The sequence below is a fragment of the Coregonus lavaretus genome (genome assembly GCF_964263955.1).
Source record: "Coregonus lavaretus genome assembly, contig: HAP1_SCAFFOLD_1838, whole genome shotgun sequence".
In the NCBI taxonomy this organism is placed as follows: domain Eukaryota; kingdom Metazoa; phylum Chordata; class Actinopteri; order Salmoniformes; family Salmonidae; genus Coregonus; species Coregonus lavaretus.
In genome coordinates this window covers 694-23,539 of record NW_028165232.1, presented here as the reverse complement: position 1 = coordinate 23,539, position 22,846 = coordinate 694, and the positions used below count along the sequence as shown (strand labels likewise).

Here is a 22,846-nt window from a genome sequence, read left to right as displayed (position 1 = left end):
AATTTAGAACGGATTCCCATCACACAGCAAATAACAGCAAAGCGCACACACAAGTCCTTTAACGGTACGTCTGAACGCACACACATGCACAAGCACACAAACTAACCAGCGCCCAAAACTGTGAGAAATCTCACCTTATCTGCCGGCGTCTTGAGCGGGAGTCACTTCGCAGCCCATGAATGGAATGCAGAGAAAAGACGCAGCACGTCCCAAAAACCTTGTCGCCATTTAATGTGGTGTCCAAGACAACGATGCTGATCTATGCTGTGATGATAAGAAGTCCGCTTACACTGTACTTTGATTATAAAGATTTTATTGTATCAAAGATCACAGTATCAATTTACAGATATCTGCAGGCATTTGAGAACAACGGCCCAATCTGTTGTCTCCCCGTCCTTTGTTCAAACAAAGTATTTATATCCTATGTAACATAATATGGCGTGATTTTAATAAACCAATCCCCTGCCTCTACATAGCAGACTTTCCTCTATTCCAAGAAACCTATGTAGTAATGCTTTCCAGATGTTTCCGCAAGCTGAGCCAAGTTTCCTCTAACACACCATTTGCAAACGTCAGCAAAATCATAGACCCTCAGATACTACAACACTGTAGGTTTTTGCGATAAAGTGTTTTCTTTAGGAGTGACGTCAATACACCCAGCTGTTTTTTTTTCGACACAAGATAGTTAAATGGAAATGCACCCTAGCAGGCAATTGTTGCATATATTTTCTATGCAAACTTTATAAATGTTGACAAAAAAATCACTGGACAAGTTAATGGAAACATAGCTACAGTAGTGGTCAATAGTTTTGAGAATGACACAAGTATTGGTCTTCACAAAGTTCGCTGCTTCAGTGTTATGAGATATTTTTGGTATACTGAAGTATAATTACAAGCATTCCATAAGTGTCAAAGGCTTTTAGTGACAATTACATTAAGTTTATGCAAAGAGTCAATATTTGCAGTGTTGACCCTTCTTTTTCAAGACCTCTGCAATCCGCCCTGGCATGCTGTCAATTAACTTCTGGGCCACATCCTGACTGATGGCAGCCCATTCTTGCGTAATTAATGCTTGGAGTTTGTCAGAATTTGTGGGTTTTTGTTTGTCCATCCGCCTCTTGAGGATTGACCACAAGTTCTCAATGGGATTAAGGTCTGGGGAGTTTCCTGGCCATGGACCCAAAATGTCGAAGTTTTGTTCTCCGAGCAACTTAGTTATCACTTTTGCCTTATGGAAAAGGCATTGTTCATCACCAAACTGTTCTTGGATGGTTGGGAGAAGTTGCTCTCGGAGGATGTGTTGGTACCATTCTTTATTCATGGCTGTGTTCTTAGGCAAAATTGTGAGTGAGCCCACTCCCTTGGCTGAGAAGCAACCCCACACATGAATGGTCTCAGGATGCTTTACTGTTGGCATGACACAGGACTAATGGTAGCGCTCACCTTGTCTTCTCCGGACAAGGTGTTTTCCGGATGCCCCAAACAATCGGAAAGGGGATTCATCAGAGAAAATGACTTTACCCCAGTCCTCAGCAGTCCAATCCCTGTACCATTTGCAGAATATCAGTTTGTCACTGATGTTTTTCCTGGAGAGAAGTGGCTTCTTTGCTGCCCTTCTTGACACCAGGCCATCCTCCAAAAGTATTCGCCTCACTGTGCATGCAGATGCACTCACACCTGCCTGCTGCCATTCCTGAGCAAGCTCTGCACTGGTGGTGCCCCGCTCCCGCAGCTGAATCAACTTTAGGAGACGGTCCTGGCACTTGCTGGACTTTCTTGGGCGCCCTGACGCCTTCTTCACAACAATTGAACCTCTCTCCTTGAAGTTCTTGACGATCCGATAAATGGTTGATTTAGGTGCAATCTTACTAGCAGCAATATCCTTGCCTGTGAAGCCCTTTTTGTGCAAATCAATGATGACGGCACGTGTTTCCTTGCAGGTAACCATGGTTAACAGAGGAAGAATAATGATTTCAAGTGCCACCCTCCTTTTAAAGCTTCCAGTCTGTTATTCTAACTCAGGGGTGTCAAACATACGGCCCGCGGGCCGGATCAGGACCGCAAACGGGTTTAATCCGGCCCGCGAGATGATAAAAAATAATAATATATATATATATTATATTATATTATTTTGTAAAGTATAAAAATGCGCTGCAATTTTTCAATAAAATAAACTGCTGTTCCAATTGCGTCCACTGGATGGCGCAATAGCAATTGTGTTAAGCAAGCAAACTGTTTATACCGGGGCAGAGCAAGTAGGTCAAGCAAGTGCAGCCAATGAGCTACTTTGTTTTGCCCGCGATATTTATTACGGCTTCTACTTTTAACATTATGTGCTTTGGCACCCTCATTGCCCCAATATGTCTCTGTCAAAAAAGAAAAAAGTGGACGCAGAGTGCAGAGTGTTCCAAGAAAAATGGTCATCCTATTTAATCACGGAATTGAATGGGAAAGCTGTATGTTTGGTGTGTTCAGAGCATGTTGCAGTGCTGAAAGAATATAACCTTCGTCGCCACTATGTGAGTCTTCATGCCGACAAATATGACAACTTTCAAGGACAGCGGAGATGAGAGAAGGTGAATGAACTGTTGGCGGGTCTGAAGAAACAGCAGTCTGTGTTTACTCACAGCCGAGACATCAGTGACGCTGCAGTGAAAGCTAGCTACCTCATTGCTAATGAAATCGCAGTGGCTTCAAAACCATTTAGTGAGGGTGAATTTGTAAAAACATGCATGATGAAGGCAGCGGAGATTGTGTGCCCTGAAAAGCGGCAGGCTTTTGCAAATATCAGCCTGACAAGAAACACAGTTGCAGACAGGATTTCCGATCTTTCAGTGGATTTGGACAGCCAGTTGAAGCAAAAAGTAAAGTCATTTATTGCGTTTTCGGTTGCAATTGATGAAAGCACGGACATTACAGATGTTGCACAACTGGCCATTTTTTCATCCGCGGAGTTGATGACACATTGACCGTCACCAAGGAGTTTGTGGAGTTGGTGCCGATGACAGATACAACGACAGCAGCTGATATTTTTACCGCACTCGTCGGCGCGCTGGACAGGGTCGGAGTGGACTGGTCCCGCGCTGTCAGCCTGGCTACAGATGGTGCGCCCTCAATGATCGGGAAAAAAGCAGGCGTTGTGACAAAGTTCAGAGAGAAAGTGCAATCTGCAAATGGAGGACGTGATATTTTGACTTTTCACTGTATTTTGCACCAGGAGGCTTTGTGTTGCAAGTCATTAAAGATGGATAACGTCATGAAGGTGGTCATCCAAACTGTTAATTTCATCCGATCCAGAAGCCTGAATCACCGTCAGTTTGACAGCCTTCTCAGAGAGAAAGACCACATCTATGGCCTGCCATACCACACTGAGGTAAGATGGTTAAGCCAAGGTGCTGTGCTGAGGCGTTTCTTTGATTTACGAGAAGAAATTGAACAGTTCATGGAAGAAAAGGGCAAACCAGTGTTAGAATTACATTCCGCAGAATGGATGCCGGACCTTGCATTTATGGTGGATGTTACAGAGCACCTGAATAACTTGAACAAACAGCTGCAAGGGCGCAACAAAGTTGTCACGCAGTATTATGACAGCATACGTTCTTTCAAGTTGAAGCTGTCATTGTGGGAGACGCAACTTGCCGGTGGTGATGCAGCTCACTTCCCCTGTCTGAAAAATGTGTGCGTGACCCAACATGTGGCAGACATGAAGCGGTTCAAAGATAAAATAACGGGACTGTTACGGGAGTTTGAGCAACGCTTTCAGATTTATGTTTATATGTTTTTATGTTGATGTGCTATTGTTTTTAATTGATTTTATTTTATTTGTATATTTAACCTATTCTTGACTCTGTGGTTCTTGCACTTGTTTGGGGAACAGGATTTCATTATTTTTATCTACATTTCTGCCTGAGAAATGACACCCTGATATAGTTCTGTGATCTGTGATATACTTCTGTGAATCACTGAGGCATTGTGTGTTTGTGTGTTCTTTGTCCTCAGAACTTTCAAATAACTTGAGGTGTTTTATGATTAATAGTGATGTTGTGCTTTTGGACACTGTCCTCAGGCTCCAGCTTTATGTTTATATGTTTTTATGTTGATGTGCTATTGTTTTTAATTGATTTTATTTTATTTGTATATTTAACCTATTCTTGACTCTGTGGTTCTTGCACTTGTTTGGGGAACAGGATTTCATTATTTTTATCTACATTTCTGCCTGAGAAATGACACCCTGATATAGTTCTGTGATCTGTGAAACAGTTATGTGAATCACTGAGGCATTGTGTGTTTGTGTGTTCTTTGTCCTCAGAACTTTCAAATAACTTGAGGTGTTTTATGATTAATAGTGATGTTGTGCTTTTGGACACTGTCCTCAGGCTCCAGCTTTATGTTTATATGTTTTTATGTTGATGTGCTATTGTTTTTAATTGATTTTATTTTATTTGTATATTTAACCTATTCTTGACTCTGTGGTTCTTGCACTTGTTTGGGGAACAGGATTTCATTATTTTTATCTACATTTCTGCCTGAGAAATGACACCCTGATATAGTTCTGTGATCTGTGAAACAGTTCTGTTAATCACTGAGGCATTGTGTGTTTGTGTGTTCTTTTTCTTTAGAATTTTCAAATAAACTTGACGTGTTTTATGATTAATAGTGATGTTGTGCTTGTACTATTTTGGACACACTGTCCTCAGGCTCCAGCTTTAGGTTGTATGTTGATCGTATTAAAACAAAGAAAACAATCTGAAGTTGTTGTTTTTAAGTTATATATACCATGATTTTACCGGTCCGGCCCACTTGGGAATAGATTTTCCTCCATGTGGCCCCTGAGCTAAAATGAGTTTGACACCCCTGTTCTAACTCAATCAGCATGACAGAGTGATCTCCAGCCTTGTCCTCATCAACACTCTCACCTGTGTTAACGAGAGAATCACTGACGTGATGGCAGCTGGTCCTTTTGTGGCAGGGCTGAAATGCAGTGGAATTTTTTTTTGGGATTAAGTTCATTTTCATGGCAAAGAGGGACTTTACAATTAATTGCAATTCATCTGATCACTCTTCATGACATTCTGGAGTATGTGCAAATTGCCATCATCAAAACTGAGGCAGCAGACTTTGTGAAAATTAGTATTTCTGTCATTCTCAAAATTTTTGACCACGACTGTAGTGTTGTCACAGATTTTCTGACAAAGGCAGGATGCAATATTGTGGGGAAGGTGATGAGGCGTATGATAAGATTCAAGAACCAGCTCACAAACTGCTCCAATGGAGACCGTTTTGTGTACATCGAAGCAGTGCCTACCACCTCCATGCCCCATTCCACAATGCTTGGACCACATTGGGTCAGAATATTTTATGATGGGCAAAGTAACGAACCTCAGCAAGGCAGGCGAGCATATCATACTACACTAGAGCCTCAGTTGGCAGAGTTCAGCTCAAAAACAGAGTCTGTAAATTGTAAAACTGTCAATCGGAGAGAGGGCAGGTAGCAGATAATGACAAAACATACAGTGGGGAGAACAAGTATTTGATACACTGCCGATTTTGCAGGTTTTCCTACTTACAAAGCATGTAGAGGTCTGTAATTTTTATCATAGGTACACTTCAACTGTGAGAGACGGAATCTCCAAAAATCCAGAAAATCACATTGTATGATTTTTAAGTAATTAATTTGCATTTTATTGCATGACATAAATATTTGATCACCTACCAACCAGTAAGAATTCCGGCTCTCACAGACCTGTTAGTTTTTCTTTAAGAAGCCCTCCTGTTCTCCACTCATTACCTGTATTAACTGCACCTGTTTGAACTCGTTACCTGTATAAAAGACACCTGTCCACACACTCAATCAAACAGACTCCAACCTCTCCACAATGGCCAAGACTAGAGAGCTGTGTAAGGACATCAGGGATAAAATTGTAGACCTGCACAAGGCTGGGATGGGCTACAGGACAATAGGCAAGCAGCTTGGTGAGACGGCAACAACTGTTGGCGCAATTATTAGAAAATGGAAGAAGTTCAAGATGACGGTCATTCAACCTCGGTCTGGGGCTCCATGCAAGATCTCACCTCGTGGGGCATCAATGATCATGAGGAAGGTGAGGGATCAGCCCAGAACTACACGGCAGGACCTGGTCAATGACCTGAAGAGAGCTGGGACCACAGTCTCAAAGAAAACCATTAGTAACACACTACGCCGTCATGGATTAAAATCCTGCAGCGCACGCAAGGTCCCCCTGCTCAAGCCAGCGCATGTCCAGGCCCGTCTGAAGTTTGCCAATGACATGTGGTCTGATGAGACAAAAATAGAGCTTTTTGGTCTAAACTCCACTCGCCGTGTTTGGAGGAAGAAGAAGGATGAGTACAACCCCAAGAACACCATCCCATCCCAGTATGGAGGTGGAAACATCATTCTTTGGGGATGCTTTTCTGCAAAGGGGACAGGACGACTGCACCGTATTGAGGGGAGGATGGATGGGGCCATGTATCGCGAGATCTTGGCCAACAACCTCCTTCCCTCAGTAAGAGCATTGAAGATGGGTCGTGGCTGGGTCTTCCAGCATGACAACGACCCAAAACACACAGCCAGGGCAACTAAGGAGTGGCTCCGTAAGAAGCATCTCAAGGTCCTGGAGTGGCCTAGCCAGTCTCCAGACCTGAACCCAATAGAAAATCTTTGGAGGGAGCTGAAAGTCCGTATTGCCCAGCGACAGCCCCGAAACCTGAAGGATCTGGAGAAGGTCTGTATGGAGGAGTGGGCCAAAATCCCTGCTGCAGTGTGTGCAAACCTGGTCAAGACCTACAGGAAACGTATGATCTCTGTAATTGCAAACAAAGGTTTCTGTAACAAATATTAAGTTCTGCTTTTCTGATATATCAAATACTTATGTCATGCAATAAAATGCAAATTAATTACTTAAAAATCATACAATGTGATTTCTGGATTTTTGTTTTAGATTCCGTCTCTCACAGTTGAAGTGTACCTATGATAAAAATTACAGACCTCTACATGCTTTGTAAGTAGGAAAACCTGCAAAATCGGCAGTGTATCAAATACTTGTTCTCCCCACTGTATGTCTCTGGACATTAAGAATTTGCACAAAAAAGTAAGTCTCTGGACATTAAGAATTTACACCCAAAAAAACCTGTCTCAAACTGTGGCAAACGTGATCACTTATAGAGCTCTTAAAACCAAATATTGATCCAGGTTGGATGTGACAGCAGAGATGAGGAGCACACTGTCTACCACGCCCCCTAACTTTGAGAATCTCCGACGAGACATTCGTCAGGCCCACCCATCTCATTAGTGGTGGTGAGATAAGATACATTATGTCAGACTAATTTCCAATTGACTATCATAGCCCCACACTAAAAGTATGTGATGGTGAGTCGAGAAGACAATCAGAAATACTGTTTAGAATGTTTTTGAATGAACTGCCATAGACCCAAATAAAAAAGGAAACATTGGCTGTTAATTACATACTTTTTTTTCACATGGTTGGGATCGCGATCATTTTCAGATATCTAAATGGGGTTGTGGGCCAAAAAAGTTTGGGAACCCCTGGCTTACACTGAATTTTTATTAGACAAACTAAAAACCCTGGCCATTGAGTAACGTTAGTCCAGCAAAAGCAATTGGAATTTAGTGACCGTGTTACATGCACATTAATATTCCGGTGTTATTTGGGATATGGCAATATTCTGTTTATAATGTGTAGGCTTAAACACCATGTTCCTGTCAAAGCCCCCAGTGATATGCGGCATAGCCTACTATTGTGCATGTAAACGTGTCAATCACCATCACCATCATTTTATTACTGCTTGTCATGAAAACGAAGACGACCAAGTTAAGTTAGCTAAGTCAATCAGATATGCCCATAACCTGCATATTAGTCAGGGCAAGCGTTCCACAGGGATGCTGGCCGATATTGACTCCAATGCTTCCCACAGTTGTGTCAAGTTGGCTGGATGTCCTTTGGGTGGTGGACCATTCTTGATACACACGGGAAACTGTTGAGTGTAAAAAACCCAGCAGTGTTGCAGTTCTTGACACAAACAGGTGCGCCTGGCACCTACTATCATACCCCGTTCAAAGGCACTTCAATCTTTGTCTTGCCCATTCACCCTCTGAATGGCACACATACACAATCCATGTTTCAATTTTCTCAAGGCTTCAAAATCCTTCTTTAACCTGTCTCCTCCCCTTCATCTACACTGATTGTGTCACGCCCTGACCTTAGAGATCACCTGTATTCTCTGTTTGGTTAGGTCAGGGTGTGATTTGGATACATTCTGGTGTATCTATTTCTATGTTGGCCGGGTGTGGTTCCCAATCAGAGGCAGCTGTCGATCGTTGTCTCTGATTGGGGATCATACTTAGGCAGCCATTTTGCCTACCTATGTTGTGGGATCTTGTTTCTGTTTCGGCTTGTTGGATGTTTAGCCTTTAGAACTTCACGTTCTGTTGGATTTTGTTATTTTGTCAGTGTTTCTTAAAATAAACGACTATGTACGCATACCACGCTGCACCTTGGTCTGATCCTTTACACAACGAACGTGACAGATTGAAGTGGATTTAACAAGTGACATCACTGGGATCATAGCTTTCACCATGATTCACCTGGTCAGTCTATGTCATGGAGAGAGCAGGTGTTCTTAATGTGTTGTATACTAAGTGTAGTTTGGTATTCAAAATGTATTAACTTATAATTGCATACTAAATTGACATTTCAAATATAGTGTGAGCGCAATCCTCCATGTCCATCCTCTGTTCTCCGCTCCCTGTCAGCCCCATAGACATTGGTCAGCCCCTCCATCTCCACTTGACATGCTTGACTCCGCACTCTCATCTGGATAGCACACCACACCCCCTTAGGTGTACGTGCAAAGAGCCTCCTCGTAGCCCTTAATTGGTCTGTGTCAGGACGTGGTCCTGTGTGATGACGTAGTCATCAGAATGGATCACTATTTAATGAAATATCTCAATTTGTAGAAAACTTCACTGTGGGGATTGAACTTGATCGTAATAAACTAATTTTAGAGCCCAAAACGTTTGTAAATTTGTTGGGGTTTGGCCGTTCTGGTGATCTTAATTTACAAAGGCTTTCTGGGGCATGCCAGGGCTTTTGGCACCGCTAGGTTGCTACGCAGTAGCCGACCAGCAGAGCTTGTGACTTCTCGCTCCAGATTGGACATTGGGGGTCTGCCTAAACCTCCTTCTATGACTGTGCTACTATACCACTTCCTCTTATGCCCTGCAGGCCCCCAGGCCTCCGCGTTGCGTCGTGCGTAAGAACGATATTGGCCATATAACACACCTCCTCAGGCCTTATTGCTTAATTATAAACTGGGTAGTTTGGGTCCTGGATGCTGATTGGCTGATATCAGACAATATACCACAGGTATGATGCAAAAATACTTTACTGTCCTATTTATGTTGGTAAACAGTTTATAATAGCAATAAGACATGTTGGGGACTTGTGGTATATGGCCAATATACCACGGCTGGTGCTATATCAAGGCACCCCACTTTGCCTCGTGCTTAAGAACAGCCCTTAGCCTTGGTATATTTAAACAATAAATACAAAAAATACAAATACCCTGAGGTGCCTTATTGCTATTATAAACTAGTTACCAACATAAATAGAACAGTAAACAAGTATTTTTACATCATACCTGTGGTGTCTGATACAGTATACACCAGGGTGAAATGCTGTTTCAGCCAATCAGCATCCAGGACCCAAACTACTCGCTTTATAATCTGAATTACACAGAAGCTTTAGCCATTACTCCCTGTCTATCTATTCTATTGTGTTTGTTACCAAAATGGCACTTATCATACAGACACATTTATTCATGCACATTTATATATTTATATTTATACTTATAATATTGGACAAGAAGGATTAGCTATGCAAATCACTGAATGTTTAGGTTTTTCTGTGTTCTTTGTCAGATCTGACATGTCTTGCCTGTCTAGTTCAATGTTTAGGTTTTTCTGTGTTCTTTGTCAGATCTGACATGTCTTGCCTGTCTAGTTCAATGTTTAGGTTTTTCTGTGTTCTTTGTCAGATCTGACATGTCTTGCCTGTCTAGTTCAATGTTTAGGTTTTTCTGTGTTCTTTGTCAGATCTGACATGTCTTGCCTGTCTAGTTCAATGTTTAGGTTTTTCTGTGTTCTTTGTCAGATCTGACATGTCTTGCCTGTCTAGTTCAATGTTTAGGTTTTTCTGTGTTCTTTGTCAGATCTTTGCCTGTTCAACCTCTCTTTCGTAATGTCTTAGATCCCCAGAGATTGGAAAGCTGCCGCGGTCATCCCCCTCTTCAAAGGGGGTGACACTCTAGATCCAAACTGTTACAGACCCATATCCATCCTGCCCTGCCTTTCAAAAGTTTTTGAAAGCCAAGTCAACAAACAGATCACCGACCATTTCGAATCCCACCGTACCTTCTCCGCTATGCAATCCGGTTTCCGAGCTGGTCATGGGTGCACTTCAGCCACGCTCAAGGTCCTAAACGATATTATAACCGCGATCGATAATAGACAGTACTGTGCAGCCGTTTTCATTGACCTGGCCAAGGCTTTCGACTCTGTCAACCACCGCATTCTTATTGGCAGACTAAATAGCCTTGGTTTCTCAAATGACTGCCTCGCCTGGTTCACCAACTACTTCTCAGATAGAGTTCAATGTGTCAAATCGGAGGGCCTGTTGTCTGGACCTATGGCAGTCTCTATGGGGGTGCCACAGGGTTCAATTCTTGGGCCGACTCTTTTCTCTGTGTATATCAATGACGTCGCTCTTGCTGCTGGTGACTCTCAGATCCACCTCTACGCAGACGACACCATTTTGTATACATCTGGCCCTTCATTGGACACTGTGTTAACAAACCTCCAAACGAGCTTCAATTCCATACAACACTCCTTCAGTAGCCTCCAACTGCTCTTAAACACTAGTAAAACTAAATGCATGCTCTTCAACCGAACGCTGCTTGCACCCGCCCACCCGACTAGAATCACTACTCTCGACAGGTCTGACCTAGAGTATGTGGACAACTACAAATATCTAGGTGTCTGGTTAGACTGTAAACTCTCCTTCCAGACTCACATTAAGAATCTCCAATCCAAAGTTAAATCTAGAATCGGTTTCCTATTTCGCAACAAAGCCTCCTTCACTCATGCTGCCAAACATGCCCTCGTAAAACTGACTATCCTACCGATCCTTGACTTCGGCGATGTCATTGACAAAATAGCCTCCAACACTCTACTCAGCAAATTGGATGTAGTCTATCACAGTGCCATCCATTTTGTCTCCAAAGCCCCATATAATACCCACCACTGTGACCTGTACGCTCTTGTTGGCTGGTCCTCACTACATATTCATCGCCAAACCCACTGGCTCCAGGCCATCTATAAATCACTGCTAGGCAAATCCCCGCCTTATCTTAGCTCATTGGTCACCATAGCAACACACACCCGTAGTCTGCGCTCCAGCGGGTATATCTCACTGGTCATCCCCAAAGCCAACACCTCCTTTGGCCGCAATTCCTTCCAGTTCTCTGCTGCCAATGACTGGAACAAATTGCAAAAATCTCTGAAGCTGGAGACACTTATCTCCCTCACTAACTTTAAGCATTAGTTGTCAGAGCACCTTACCGATCACTGCACCTGTACACAGCCCATCTGAAATTAGCCCGCCCAACTACCTCATCCCTATATTGTTATTTATTTTGCTCATTTGTACCCCAGTATCTCTATTTGCACATCATCTCTTGCACATCTATCATTCCAGTGTTAATACTAATTGTAATTATTTTGCACTATAGCCTATTTTATTGCCTTACCTCCATAACTTGCTAAATTTGCACACACTGTATATTATATGTATTTCTGTTGTATTTTTGACTTTGTTTTGTTTTACCCCATATGTAACTCTGTGTTGTTGTTTTTATCGCACTGCTTTGCTTTATCTTGGCCAGGTCGCAGTTGTAAATGAGAACTTGTTCTCAACTGGTTTACCTGGTTAAATAAAGGTGAAAAAAATAAAATAAAATCTGACATGTCTTGCCTGTCTAGTTCAATGTTTAGGTTTTTCTGTGTTCTTTGTCAGATCTGACATGTCTTGCCTGTCTAGTTCAATGTTTAGGTTTTTCTGTGTTCTTTGTCAGATCTGACATGTCTTGCCTGTCTAGTTCAATGTTTAGGTTTTTCTGTGTTCTTTGTCAGATCTGACATGTCTTGCCTGTCTAGTTCAATGTTTAGGTTTTTCTGTGTTCTTTGTCAGATCTGACATGTCTTGCCTGTCTAGTTCAATGTTTAGGTTTTTCTGTGTTCTTTGTCAGATCTGACATGTCTTGCCTCTCTAGTTCAATGTTTTGTAGAGGAGCACTCTACTACTGTGTGTATTCTTTTATTCTGATTGACATTAGACACTGATTACTCAACATCAGGTGCAGTAATTAGTTTATACTCTTTATTCATTATTTATCAAATGTCTCATGGAGATTTTATATATTTTCACATGAGGGACCTAAATGTAATATTCTAATTATTGTAGTTATTGTAGAATTACATTAATACATAAAACATTGATACATTTGTATTGAGCACTTTCTTTTTCACTATTCAAATCCATGTCTACTGAGGTTGAATTACTCAGAAAAACATGTGTCTTCCAAGATTCAGTGTTGAGCTGATAGATTGTACTTAGACAGTTATCTGATAAGACTGTGAGAACCATGACTCAGGGTGTATGTGTGTCTTTGTTTGTGAACCAGATGACAGCACCAAACATCTGTGCGTGTGTGTGTTTGTGTGTGTGTGTGTGTGTGTGTGTTTGTTGGAGAGAGAGCTACTCACCTCTATCACAAGGACACTCAATAACCCATACCCATGTGATACATTACACTGTTTCTTCAGAAAGGCATTACACACACACAAAGACAGAGGCACTCACAGAAGACCATAGGATTACTGAAGAGTGGTTCGAAATGATATAGTCCTTTAATTCCAGCAATTTATAAAGTCCTGCAGAGAGAGAACCCCACTACAGTCATGGGGTTACAGTTAGCGGGGGGGGGGGGGGGGGGAGGGGGGGGGTGTAGCAGTGGGACACAGTTCCAAATACAGTGTATGAGTGTGTTTGTGTGTGTATATCTGTATGTATGTACAGTATGTATGTATGTATGGTGTGTGTATGTGTGTGTGTGTTATGCCTTTCTGAAGTTACAGTGTATGGGTTATAGGGGGGGGGGTTATAGAGAGATGATCAGTCCGTTATACTTTCTAAACCTCGGTGTCGTCCCACCACTGAGTCTGTTCCTATACCCAGCCCACAGTTGCCCTAGACAGCGCCTTCTATTTACAATATTCATCTATTCATTTCTGTTCTAAATAGAAGATTCTGGCCCCAGTGATTCCCAAACACTGCAGCCTTTATAGCCATGCAGCCTCTCTCTTAGACTGCTCATTCACTCATTACATTTCAACATCAAATCAACATACATCAGTTATTAGTCAAAGCTAATTAAAGAGATGCTACTCTGTGGTGAGCCTGGCTCCTGATTTGTTATTATGTATTGAGCTTGGCTCTTGATTGGTTAAGGCCTCCTATGTTTGGTCCCCTGCCCGAGGGCAGGGGGTGTGAGGTGTGTGAGGTTCATGAGATATTAGGCACCACGCTGTTCTGTTCGTTAACTTAGCCGCTAATCTACCGCGGTTAGCGCTAAAGCTCTACTGGCCCGAGGCAAGAAAAAATAATTAACAAAAAAAGAAAAGAAAGAAAATGAGATAAACAATTACAAAAACAAAAACAGCGAACTGAGACAAAATGAAATGAAAAATAAACACATTATTTATAGAATAAATATAGTATGTACAATTTGCTTTGTATGCATCTAAAAATAAATAGACAAAGCATTCCTTCCCCCCTGAAGAAGTATTCACAACCTCTGACCCGTGCTGGGGCACAACGCTGGCACAGGTTCAGTAAGACAGCAAAGAGAACCCAGGTTCTAGATCCAGGGTTCTGCTTCAAGAATCCAGAGGACGTTCTAGAAGTAAGAAGGTATAGATTCTACAACCAAGGATAAAGGTTCTAGAACACCCAGGTTCTAGAAACAAGAAAATAAAAGTTCTAGAATCTAGAAAACATAGGTCCTTGATCAGAATCTTGGATACAGGTTCTAGACTCTAGATGAAGGGAATAGTGAACAGAGGCGATCAGCACTGTCTCATATTCACTCATATGACAATGTCGCCCTCTGGTGCCTGTGTGTATACTACAGTACTTTCCACACAATGACGCTATACTCCACTTGGGCTGCCTCAATCATAGACATGACATAATCATTTTCTATGACCAACACATAAGATCACAGAAGGATTAGGAAAAATAATGAAGTTAAATAAAAATCTAACAACAGACTCAATGTCCACTTTGTAAAATGGGTCACAAACCTAAGCAGGAAAACATGATATTTTAAAGAGAAGGAAACTTAATTCATAAAGCACACGTTTTGCATATTCATATTATGTGGTCTGCACATGCATTCTGCTGGCCCCTTAAAAAACATAGAAATCTAACAAGCAACAGATAACAAAGCATTAGATGATAACACATGAATTTGACCATCAAGCTGGGCTCTGCTGCTTAGAGAATTTGAGTGTCTATACTGACAGTAGGTAGATGATGGTAGGATAAGAGACCATTTTGAAGCATGGCGTCTAGCTGGCAGATATTGTAGGTCAGCTGCACATTGTGTTTGACGTTGTTTGTACCATGAGAAAGAGACATAAAGAGAGAGGGAGCGAGAGACATGAGATTTTGTTAAATGATATCCCTAAAAGAGAGAGAGAGAGTGAGAGAGAGCGAGAGAGAGCGAGACATGAGATTTTGTTACATGATATCCCTAACAGAGAGAGAGCGAGAGAGAGAGAGAGAGACATGAGATGTTAGTACATGATATCCCTAACAGAGAGAGAGCGAGAGAGAGAGAGAGACATGAGATTTTAGTACATGATATCCCTAACAGAGAGAGAGCGAGAGAGAGAGACATGAGATTTTAGTACATTATATCCCTAATAGAGAGAGAGCGAGAGTGTGAGAGAGAGAGAGAGAGAGAGAGAGAGAGAGAGAGAGAGAGAGAGACATGAGATGTTGTTACATGATATCCCTAACGGTGGGAATATTGGCTTGACAATTCATCCCTCAACAAACTGCAATTTCTGATAACGTTCATCTCACATCAGTTGACATCCTGTCTTTCCTCACTAACCATTGAATTCCAGTTAAGCCTTCCAATCAGAACACACCAAACAAGTAAAGCCACGTTTTTTACAGATTCTCCAAATTCCTTGTGCTGGAAAACAAAAAACAAAATGTGATTTGATTTGGAGAGCAGATTTCACCTAGAATGGCCTCTGTCTCAATAAGAGCTGTCTCTACCCTCTCTGGTCTCTCTCTGGCCTCCCAGTAAGGCTACTCTAACCTCGGTGAACCCAGTGATCAGCAGAGCTGTGTGTATGTGCGCATGGCCGCAGAAAGATGTTTTGAGGTGGGGGTGCTGTCGACGGGGGGGGGGGGGGGGGGGGGGACAAGAAAAACAAAATACGTTTTTTAAAATATTATTTTTGATTTCTCTGATTTATCCGGGGGTGCTGCAGCACCCTCAGCACAACTACTTTCTGCGGCTATTTGTGTGCGTAACCGTCATCCTGCCAGAAACTGAGGCAGGCCGGACAAACAAAGCCTAATTTTCTGTCTCTAAGTGTTTGTGTACAAAAACCGTTAACAAAGAAGAAACAACAATCTAATTTAAGATATTTCACAATCGTAGCCCTTTAGGAGGATTTAGGGGAGAACAAGGAAGTGTTGACACATTGTAGTGGCGCTCTTCTGCCTCAGGAACCACTAAGGACATGGTTGGCAAGAATTGGGCTGACTTTAATTCAAGAAACAACCCTCCAACTGTGTGTGAAACATGATGTGTATAGAGGTCCCTGGCACCTGACCTTACGATCTGGCACGACCTTAGTGACCTCTGTCCACAGAATAGTTTGAAGTTGCCTCTCACCACTGATATAGGGTCAGGTATGTTTTCATCTCTCCCCAATGGTTCAGGTTAGGATTAGGGGTGGGTAAGCCGATCCTAGAGCTGTGCTTAAAGGGCAACTTCTACCCAGAACTGTTAACACTTCCTGTTTCTGTTCAGGTTAGTGTTCAGACGTCCACTGATTGGGTTGGAAGGTTGTTACTTAAGCGGATTCAGGTCTATACATTCTGGTCCGGGTCCCTGTGCAGCTGCCCCCACTGAATCACTACGATAAAGGCAAGGCAAATTGGGAGAGTCATTTAAGGCCCTGTGCACTCTCCTTCATCAAACATTATTCACATAGGGGCCGATTCCGACTTAGGAAATATATGCCTTTGCTACCCGCGCCTTTCCTACGCACATCTCAGTAGTTGGTTTTCAGACTTACCTTATGCAGGTGCGTAACGGGCTTTGCAGGCGTGGTTCCCTTGCACATGCTGAATACATTTAATTAAACTGCTAAAAACCCTCCCGCTAGCTGGCCAACAGATTTTCTTGTGGAGTTTTCAATCAATAGGGTTTTCAGTACATTTGTCTTAAGCCATCCCTTTAAATACGGTGTACCTTTAATTTGAATTTTGTCAACCGACTCATTAGAATACATCGAAAGAATGGGTTCAGAATATAGGGATCAATGAAAGAAAGTAATCTAAATATATGCATATTTGTCTCCTTTTCAGCACCAACTCGTAGATTTAAAAATACTGTGATCATATCGATTATTTAGGCACATTTTAGGGTTAGGAAAGTATGTATGAATCATTAAAAAATAACTGGTTTGGAGAGCCTTTACACACTAAATATATTGATGAATCAAAAATACAGTGGTTTGATTTATCCTGAATCAAGTTCAATCCATTAAATATTGGAAGGTGGAAAAAGTGTACAATAAGGGTTAAACAATAGTCCTATACATTTACCCTAATCCCCACTAATCATGGAACTGTATGACAACGGTCCAGTCGTTGTGAACCGTGTGCCATGCTCCAGGTTTAACCTGCTACGTGTGGTCTGAGTTCCATAATGATTCAAATAGGCTCCATGTCCGAAATTATTGCACGTTAGCCTAATATGATCCACTAATGATTACGACCCTCAGGAACAACTTCACGGACGTGACAGAGGAAAGAAAGGGAAACGGAATGGAATGATAAAAAATGTAAGCTACAAATTGAAGAAAACGAACACTAAAGTGACAGTCATAAATGTATGTGGGTATTACTGACGGTGGCTCCCGAAAGTGGCTAATATTTAATATGAAGGAGAAAAGCCCGAGCGTATAATTAAAAAGTTCTAAAGCGCATACATCAACCGGGCAGGATCAGAAGCCTATAGCTTGGGTCTCCACATTTCATCTACGCAAATGATGAGGGCACACAATTCAAATTTGGAATAATGGCACAGCTACTTATAGCCTACTTCACCGTAAAAAAAGGGGGCCACAATACATGTCATGTTGATATGATTTTCAGTTTGCTTCCATAACTGGTTTCACATTCGTCTCCAGGGATCATAAGGAAAAATCATCTAAAACAATTGCTATGTGTATTTACAATCCCCTACTCATTTACCTAGCTCCTATCAATAGCTCTTATCAATTTATAAATTATAGTGCATGGAGAATGCTGTTATTTCTATTGGTAAAAAGAAAGTAGATGCGTTTTCCACTTGGAACCGGCAGGTTCGCTCAACCTTATTCCTGGTTTCCTTGCGTGTAAAGGTGGTGGAATTATGAGGGAATTAAGTCAAGGTCAGAATACGGTGTAGACACACCTCCACCACACCTTCATTTCTTAGATCTCCACCCTGAACGAATAGCGGGTGAATATCATGCTATTCTCATGCTTAAGTTCAAGGTCAGAATACACATAGAGAGAAAAGTGCATTAAAAGGGAATTACGTTCCATTTACTCGCGCTTAACTCGGGTCGGAATCGGCCCCATATCTCATAATTAATTAATCTCTTTATACATATAGCACTTGGTGATTAAGTATTCTAGGCTTGTGAGAGTTTTTTTGCTGTCTGTCTTCATTTCAAGTCTTTAAAATGTATCTCATCTTTACAAATGCGGCCAACGTGACTGGCCCAAGGGAGAATGTCCCCATTGAAAATAATGAGGATTAATCTGCCCAATGATAAAACAGATATAGATTCATATCAAATTCACTATTACCAATAATAATCATAATCGTTGTCATAGTAATAATAATAAAAATAATAGTAGTAGAACTCTCTTATTTAGTCAAATAAAGAAAGAGAAGCGTAGTCTGCGACCCAGGGAGGGGAGGGGGGTTTGGTCTGGGTCTGAAAGTCATTCAGCTGTTCTGTGGTTCAGATGTCTAGAGGGAGATACTGTACAGTTCAGTTGTTCAGGTTGTTTCCGGTGATCCGGCGTTGATGCCGTGTATGTATACTGTCCAGCTGTGTGTATGCTTAGTCTCCCACGTCGGTGTCTCTGTCTCCAATGAGCCAGAGGACATGGAAGCAGAGGGCCAGGAAGCCAGTCCCCAGCAGATCTCCCAGGGCCGTCAGGTAGGGAATAGAGAAGTTATCAGGGTTCATTCCCCTACTCCACATCCAATGGACCATCCAGTCAGCCAGGTACAACAGGATCAATACCTAGAGACAGAGAAGGAGAGTGGTGAGGTGTGTGTGTGTGTGTGTGTGTGTGTGTGTGTGTGTGTGTGTGTGTGTGTGTGTGTGATTGTGTGTATGTGTACCTGCAGTAGTGCAGCTGCCATGTAGAAGGCAATAAATGTGGATGTTAGAGTGGTGTGTCCTCCCTGCATGGAGTTGATGGTGTAGAGGAAGACCAGATGACCTGGAGCAACCAGGAGGAAGAGCACCCGCGCCGAACGAGAGTTCACATCTGAGAGAGAGATGTAGAGAGAGAAATGTAGAGAGAGAGATAGAGAGAGAGAGAGGGGTACGAAAGACGTGTTTACATAATATCACTCAACAAACCACCGTTTTGCTAACAATCCTGCATCAGTAAACATTGAACCTTAACATAAAACGAATCAATACTCACTGGAGCTAAAGAAGGAGGTGCAGGGAGTGGGGCATTTCCTGGGGTTGGGGTCAGGGTCTCCCATTGGGATACCGTTCATGTGCAGATAGGTGGAGATTCTACTGGCCTGCACTGCTACCAGGTTACCTCCCACACCTGGCAGAGCACATCACAGTACACGTATGAGACAGACAGGCATTGTGTACGAGTGGTTTTGTATCAGTGGTTGTGTATGAGTGGTTATGTACTGGGTATTTCAATGCCAGGAGTCTCACCATTGATAACAGGAGTGAAGACAGCCATACCAGCAAAGTTGGGGTTGGACACAGTCTTATCTAGGATCAGACCCCCAACACTAAGGAGAGCACAGAGGAGGGGAGGTGAGACACAGGACAGACACAGGTGAGACAGAAGAGGAGGGTGAGGCAGGTTAGAGAACAGTGACACATATGAGAGGTAGGTGAGACACGTTAGAGAACCGTGACACAGGTGAAAGGAAAGTTAGGCACAGAGAGAGGAGAGACGGAGGTGAGACAAATGAGAGACACAGGTGAGAGAGCGGATTGACATAGGTCTTGTACCTGCTGATTGCCATGGCGATGATGACAGGTTCCCAGCCTGAGTAGAGCACCTCTCTTGTGGAGGGGATCCTCCGAGCGATCAGCACCCACAGAGGGGTCAGTGCCACAAACACAGCACACACCAACGGGTTGGCATAGTCGTTAAACTCTATAAGAGAACACACACACAGGGGTTAGCATTATCGTTACGCTATATAACACACACTTCATCAGTTCAATATAGAAACTCGGACTGGGTGTGAATGGGAAATCGTGAGTGTTTCCATGTATTTATGTGTGGTGGGGGGCAATAAAAAAACACGTTATTCTGAATCACATGCCGCAGGGTGTGGTGATGGTGAAAACACGATCACTGAGCTAACAATAGACAGCAAAGCTGTGGAATCACACAGTCAGACATACACACATCTCCTACCACTGTGAGGTTAGCGGTGGAGTCAAATCTCAAGTAGGCCTATGTTAAAATAAGGTCCTTACTTTAAGAGTCTAGCAGTTAAGGGGTGAGTTAAAGTGTTTCTATTGGGACTTTTACTGCCACACTCACACCCTGGGGTGAGACAGATAAGTGTAACGTAAAGTGGCTGTTTGTGATGAGTGTGTTTGAGTGTGTGTTTGAGTGTGTCTGTATCTTTATCTCAAGCATAGAGACACTATGCACTAAATCATACATCAATTCTGAGATCACAAGTGTGTGTGTGTTTCTGTATCTTACGTGTGTGTATATGTATGTGTGTGTGTGTCGTACCTAGCTCCTTGTACAATCCTGTGCTGATGCCAGCCAGCAGAGAGAGGGTGATCAGGTCTCCCAGACTGGCAGCGATGGGCGTGGCCACGTTGTCAGGGTTGATGCCCACCTTCCTGGCCGCAATGATCACACCAATCATAATGATCCCTGCAGACAGAAGGAGGGGCTTAATGTTAAACCCACCAATCATAATCAGCTTTATGGAATTTGTAGCATATATGATCAATTTTCCGTTGTTAAATCGTATCTAGGGTTACCATGTGCATATGAATAATTACAGTCTGAAAAAAGTGAATCAGTATTATTGATTATTGTCTCCTATCCTCCTAGTGGTACCTAGTATCAGAGAGGCGATGAATGCGGTAGCCACACTGGAGGCACACAGCAAGATAGCATGTCCCAGTCTAAAGTTCCCCTCTGGGATCCAGCCAAAGATCACCGCAGCGATGGACGCCAGGAACCCTACTACTGTGGCCTGGACCTAGCAGGCAGAGAAAGGGAGGGAAGGGTTACTGTAAACTGTACTGTACTGTACATGTGTGTGTGTGTGTGTGTGTGTGTGTGAGCTGACCCAGCACACAGTGATCCCTCTAGCAGGTTATGTGACTGGGGTTGAGGGGCGTCCAGGAACCACAGGTTTATCTCATCAAATATTACATAACAGCACTTTTACATCTGACACAGTCCAAGTATGGTAACAGAATGATTGGAGTTATTTTGTTTTATATCTATGACCTGTTTTGTTTGGGAATATGTTGAATGGTGTTCTGTGTTCCGCAGTGTTCCATCCAGGTGTTATGGGATGTTCCAGAGTGTTTCGTACCTGGATGAGGGCGAGGTTTCCAACAATCATCTTCCACATGTCCTTGGCTGAGTCCATCTGACCAACATTAGCCTGCACAGAGAAACAGACACAGGAGACCATAAGAGACCACGACCACAACACAACCATAACACAACCACAACACAACCATAACACAACCACAACACACTACCAAATCTGACTGGCCACGGTTTGAATCGAGGAAAAGTAATCAGTGTGTGTGTGTGTGTGTGTGTGTGTGTGTGTGTGTGTGTGTGTGTGTGTGTGTGGTGTGTGTGTGCGCTCTGCCGTTGGCCCTGGGTTCTGTCAGAACAATCAGAGGTCAGTTCTCGGGACAAAGGAGCTCTGGAGTTCTGACCCCTTCACCCTGTGGCCGACTCCACTTATCTCATCTCTCTCTCTCTATACGCACACACACACACACACACACACACACACACACACACACACACACACACACACACACACACACACACACACACACACACACACACACACACACACACACACACACACACACACACACACACACACACACACACACACTCGTCTCTCTTATTCATGGTCTCTAGCATCAAGTGGCTGTCCAACAGCAGTGTCAGAGGCTATGATCCTAGAGCTCCCAGACCCAGAGACAGTTAGGGACAGTTTCCCAGACACAGATTAGGCCTAGTCCTGGACAAAAAGCATTATCAATGGAGGATCTCACTTGAAAATACTTCTCCGTCCAGGACTAGGCTTAATCTGTGTCCGGGAAACAGGCCATTAGAGCAGATAGCAGAACAGGTATGTGTGTGTGTGTGTGTGTGTGTGTGTGTGTGTGTGTGTAGCAGAGAGCTGATAGTGGAAGACTGAGTCAGTGGCTGTTTTTGAAACCCATCTCTCCTTCCTTCCTCTCTTTCACTGATCCTTCCATTGATTACCCAGCTATGTAGAAAAAAAGAAAAAGATGATATGATGTAAAAGTGATCTTTACTGTAAATGCTCTTTACAGACCTTGTTACACAACTATGCATAGTGCAACTGGAAGAGCTATGCAAATGAACCCATATCATATTAGATCTGTGATTAGGCTACTTTTCTGAAAGGCAGAAGGAAGGATGCTTTTTCTAAGTATTCAAACAGGGTGAAATGCTGAGTATCTTTTTAACCTCTCTCTCTCACACACACTCTCTCTCTCTCACTCCCCCTCTCTCTCTCTCTCTCTCTCTCTCTCTCTCTCTCTCACTCTCTCTCTCTCTCGCGCTCTCTCTCTCTCTCTCCCTCTCCCTCTCCCTCTCCCTCTCCCTCTCCCTCTCCCTCTCCTCAGGCAACAGCACTACATCAAGCTCTAGTGACTAGCCACATGAGAGTGGTCCTGACTGCCAAAAACAGAGAGAATGCTTTGGAAGGAGAAAAGAGAACATGTTTGAAGGAGAGAGCAGAGAGAGAGAGAGAAAGAGAGAGAGAGAGGGGGGATGGGGGGAGGAGGAGGAGGTTTGAATGGAGGAGTTGGTTCAGAGCCAGACCACATTGGCCTCTAAGTCTCAGCTTGAACATGAGCTTCTGTTCCCTCTGTGAACACACATATGGGACTAGTCCTAAACACTACTGC

At 42.9% G+C, this 22,846-nt stretch overlaps 1 protein-coding gene across 1 annotated transcript; it reads right to left on the bottom strand.

The window, feature by feature from the left end:
* Positions 1–15,644: 15,644 nt before the first annotated feature.
* LOC311116102 (solute carrier family 41 member 1) lies at positions 15,645–21,317 on the bottom strand. Its single transcript, XM_084191230.1, has 8 exons — positions 21,253–21,317; positions 20,766–20,910; positions 20,430–20,576; positions 19,685–19,832; positions 19,379–19,458; positions 19,125–19,259; positions 18,814–18,962; positions 15,645–18,712 (listed from the first exon to the last, which is right to left on the bottom strand). Exons 1-8 carry the CDS (start codon positions 21,307–21,309, stop codon positions 18,527–18,529), a joined length of 1,047 nt encoding a protein of 348 aa, XP_084047356.1. The 5' UTR covers positions 21,310–21,317; the 3' UTR covers positions 15,645–18,526.
* Between the last annotated feature and the right edge of the window lie 1,529 nt (positions 21,318–22,846).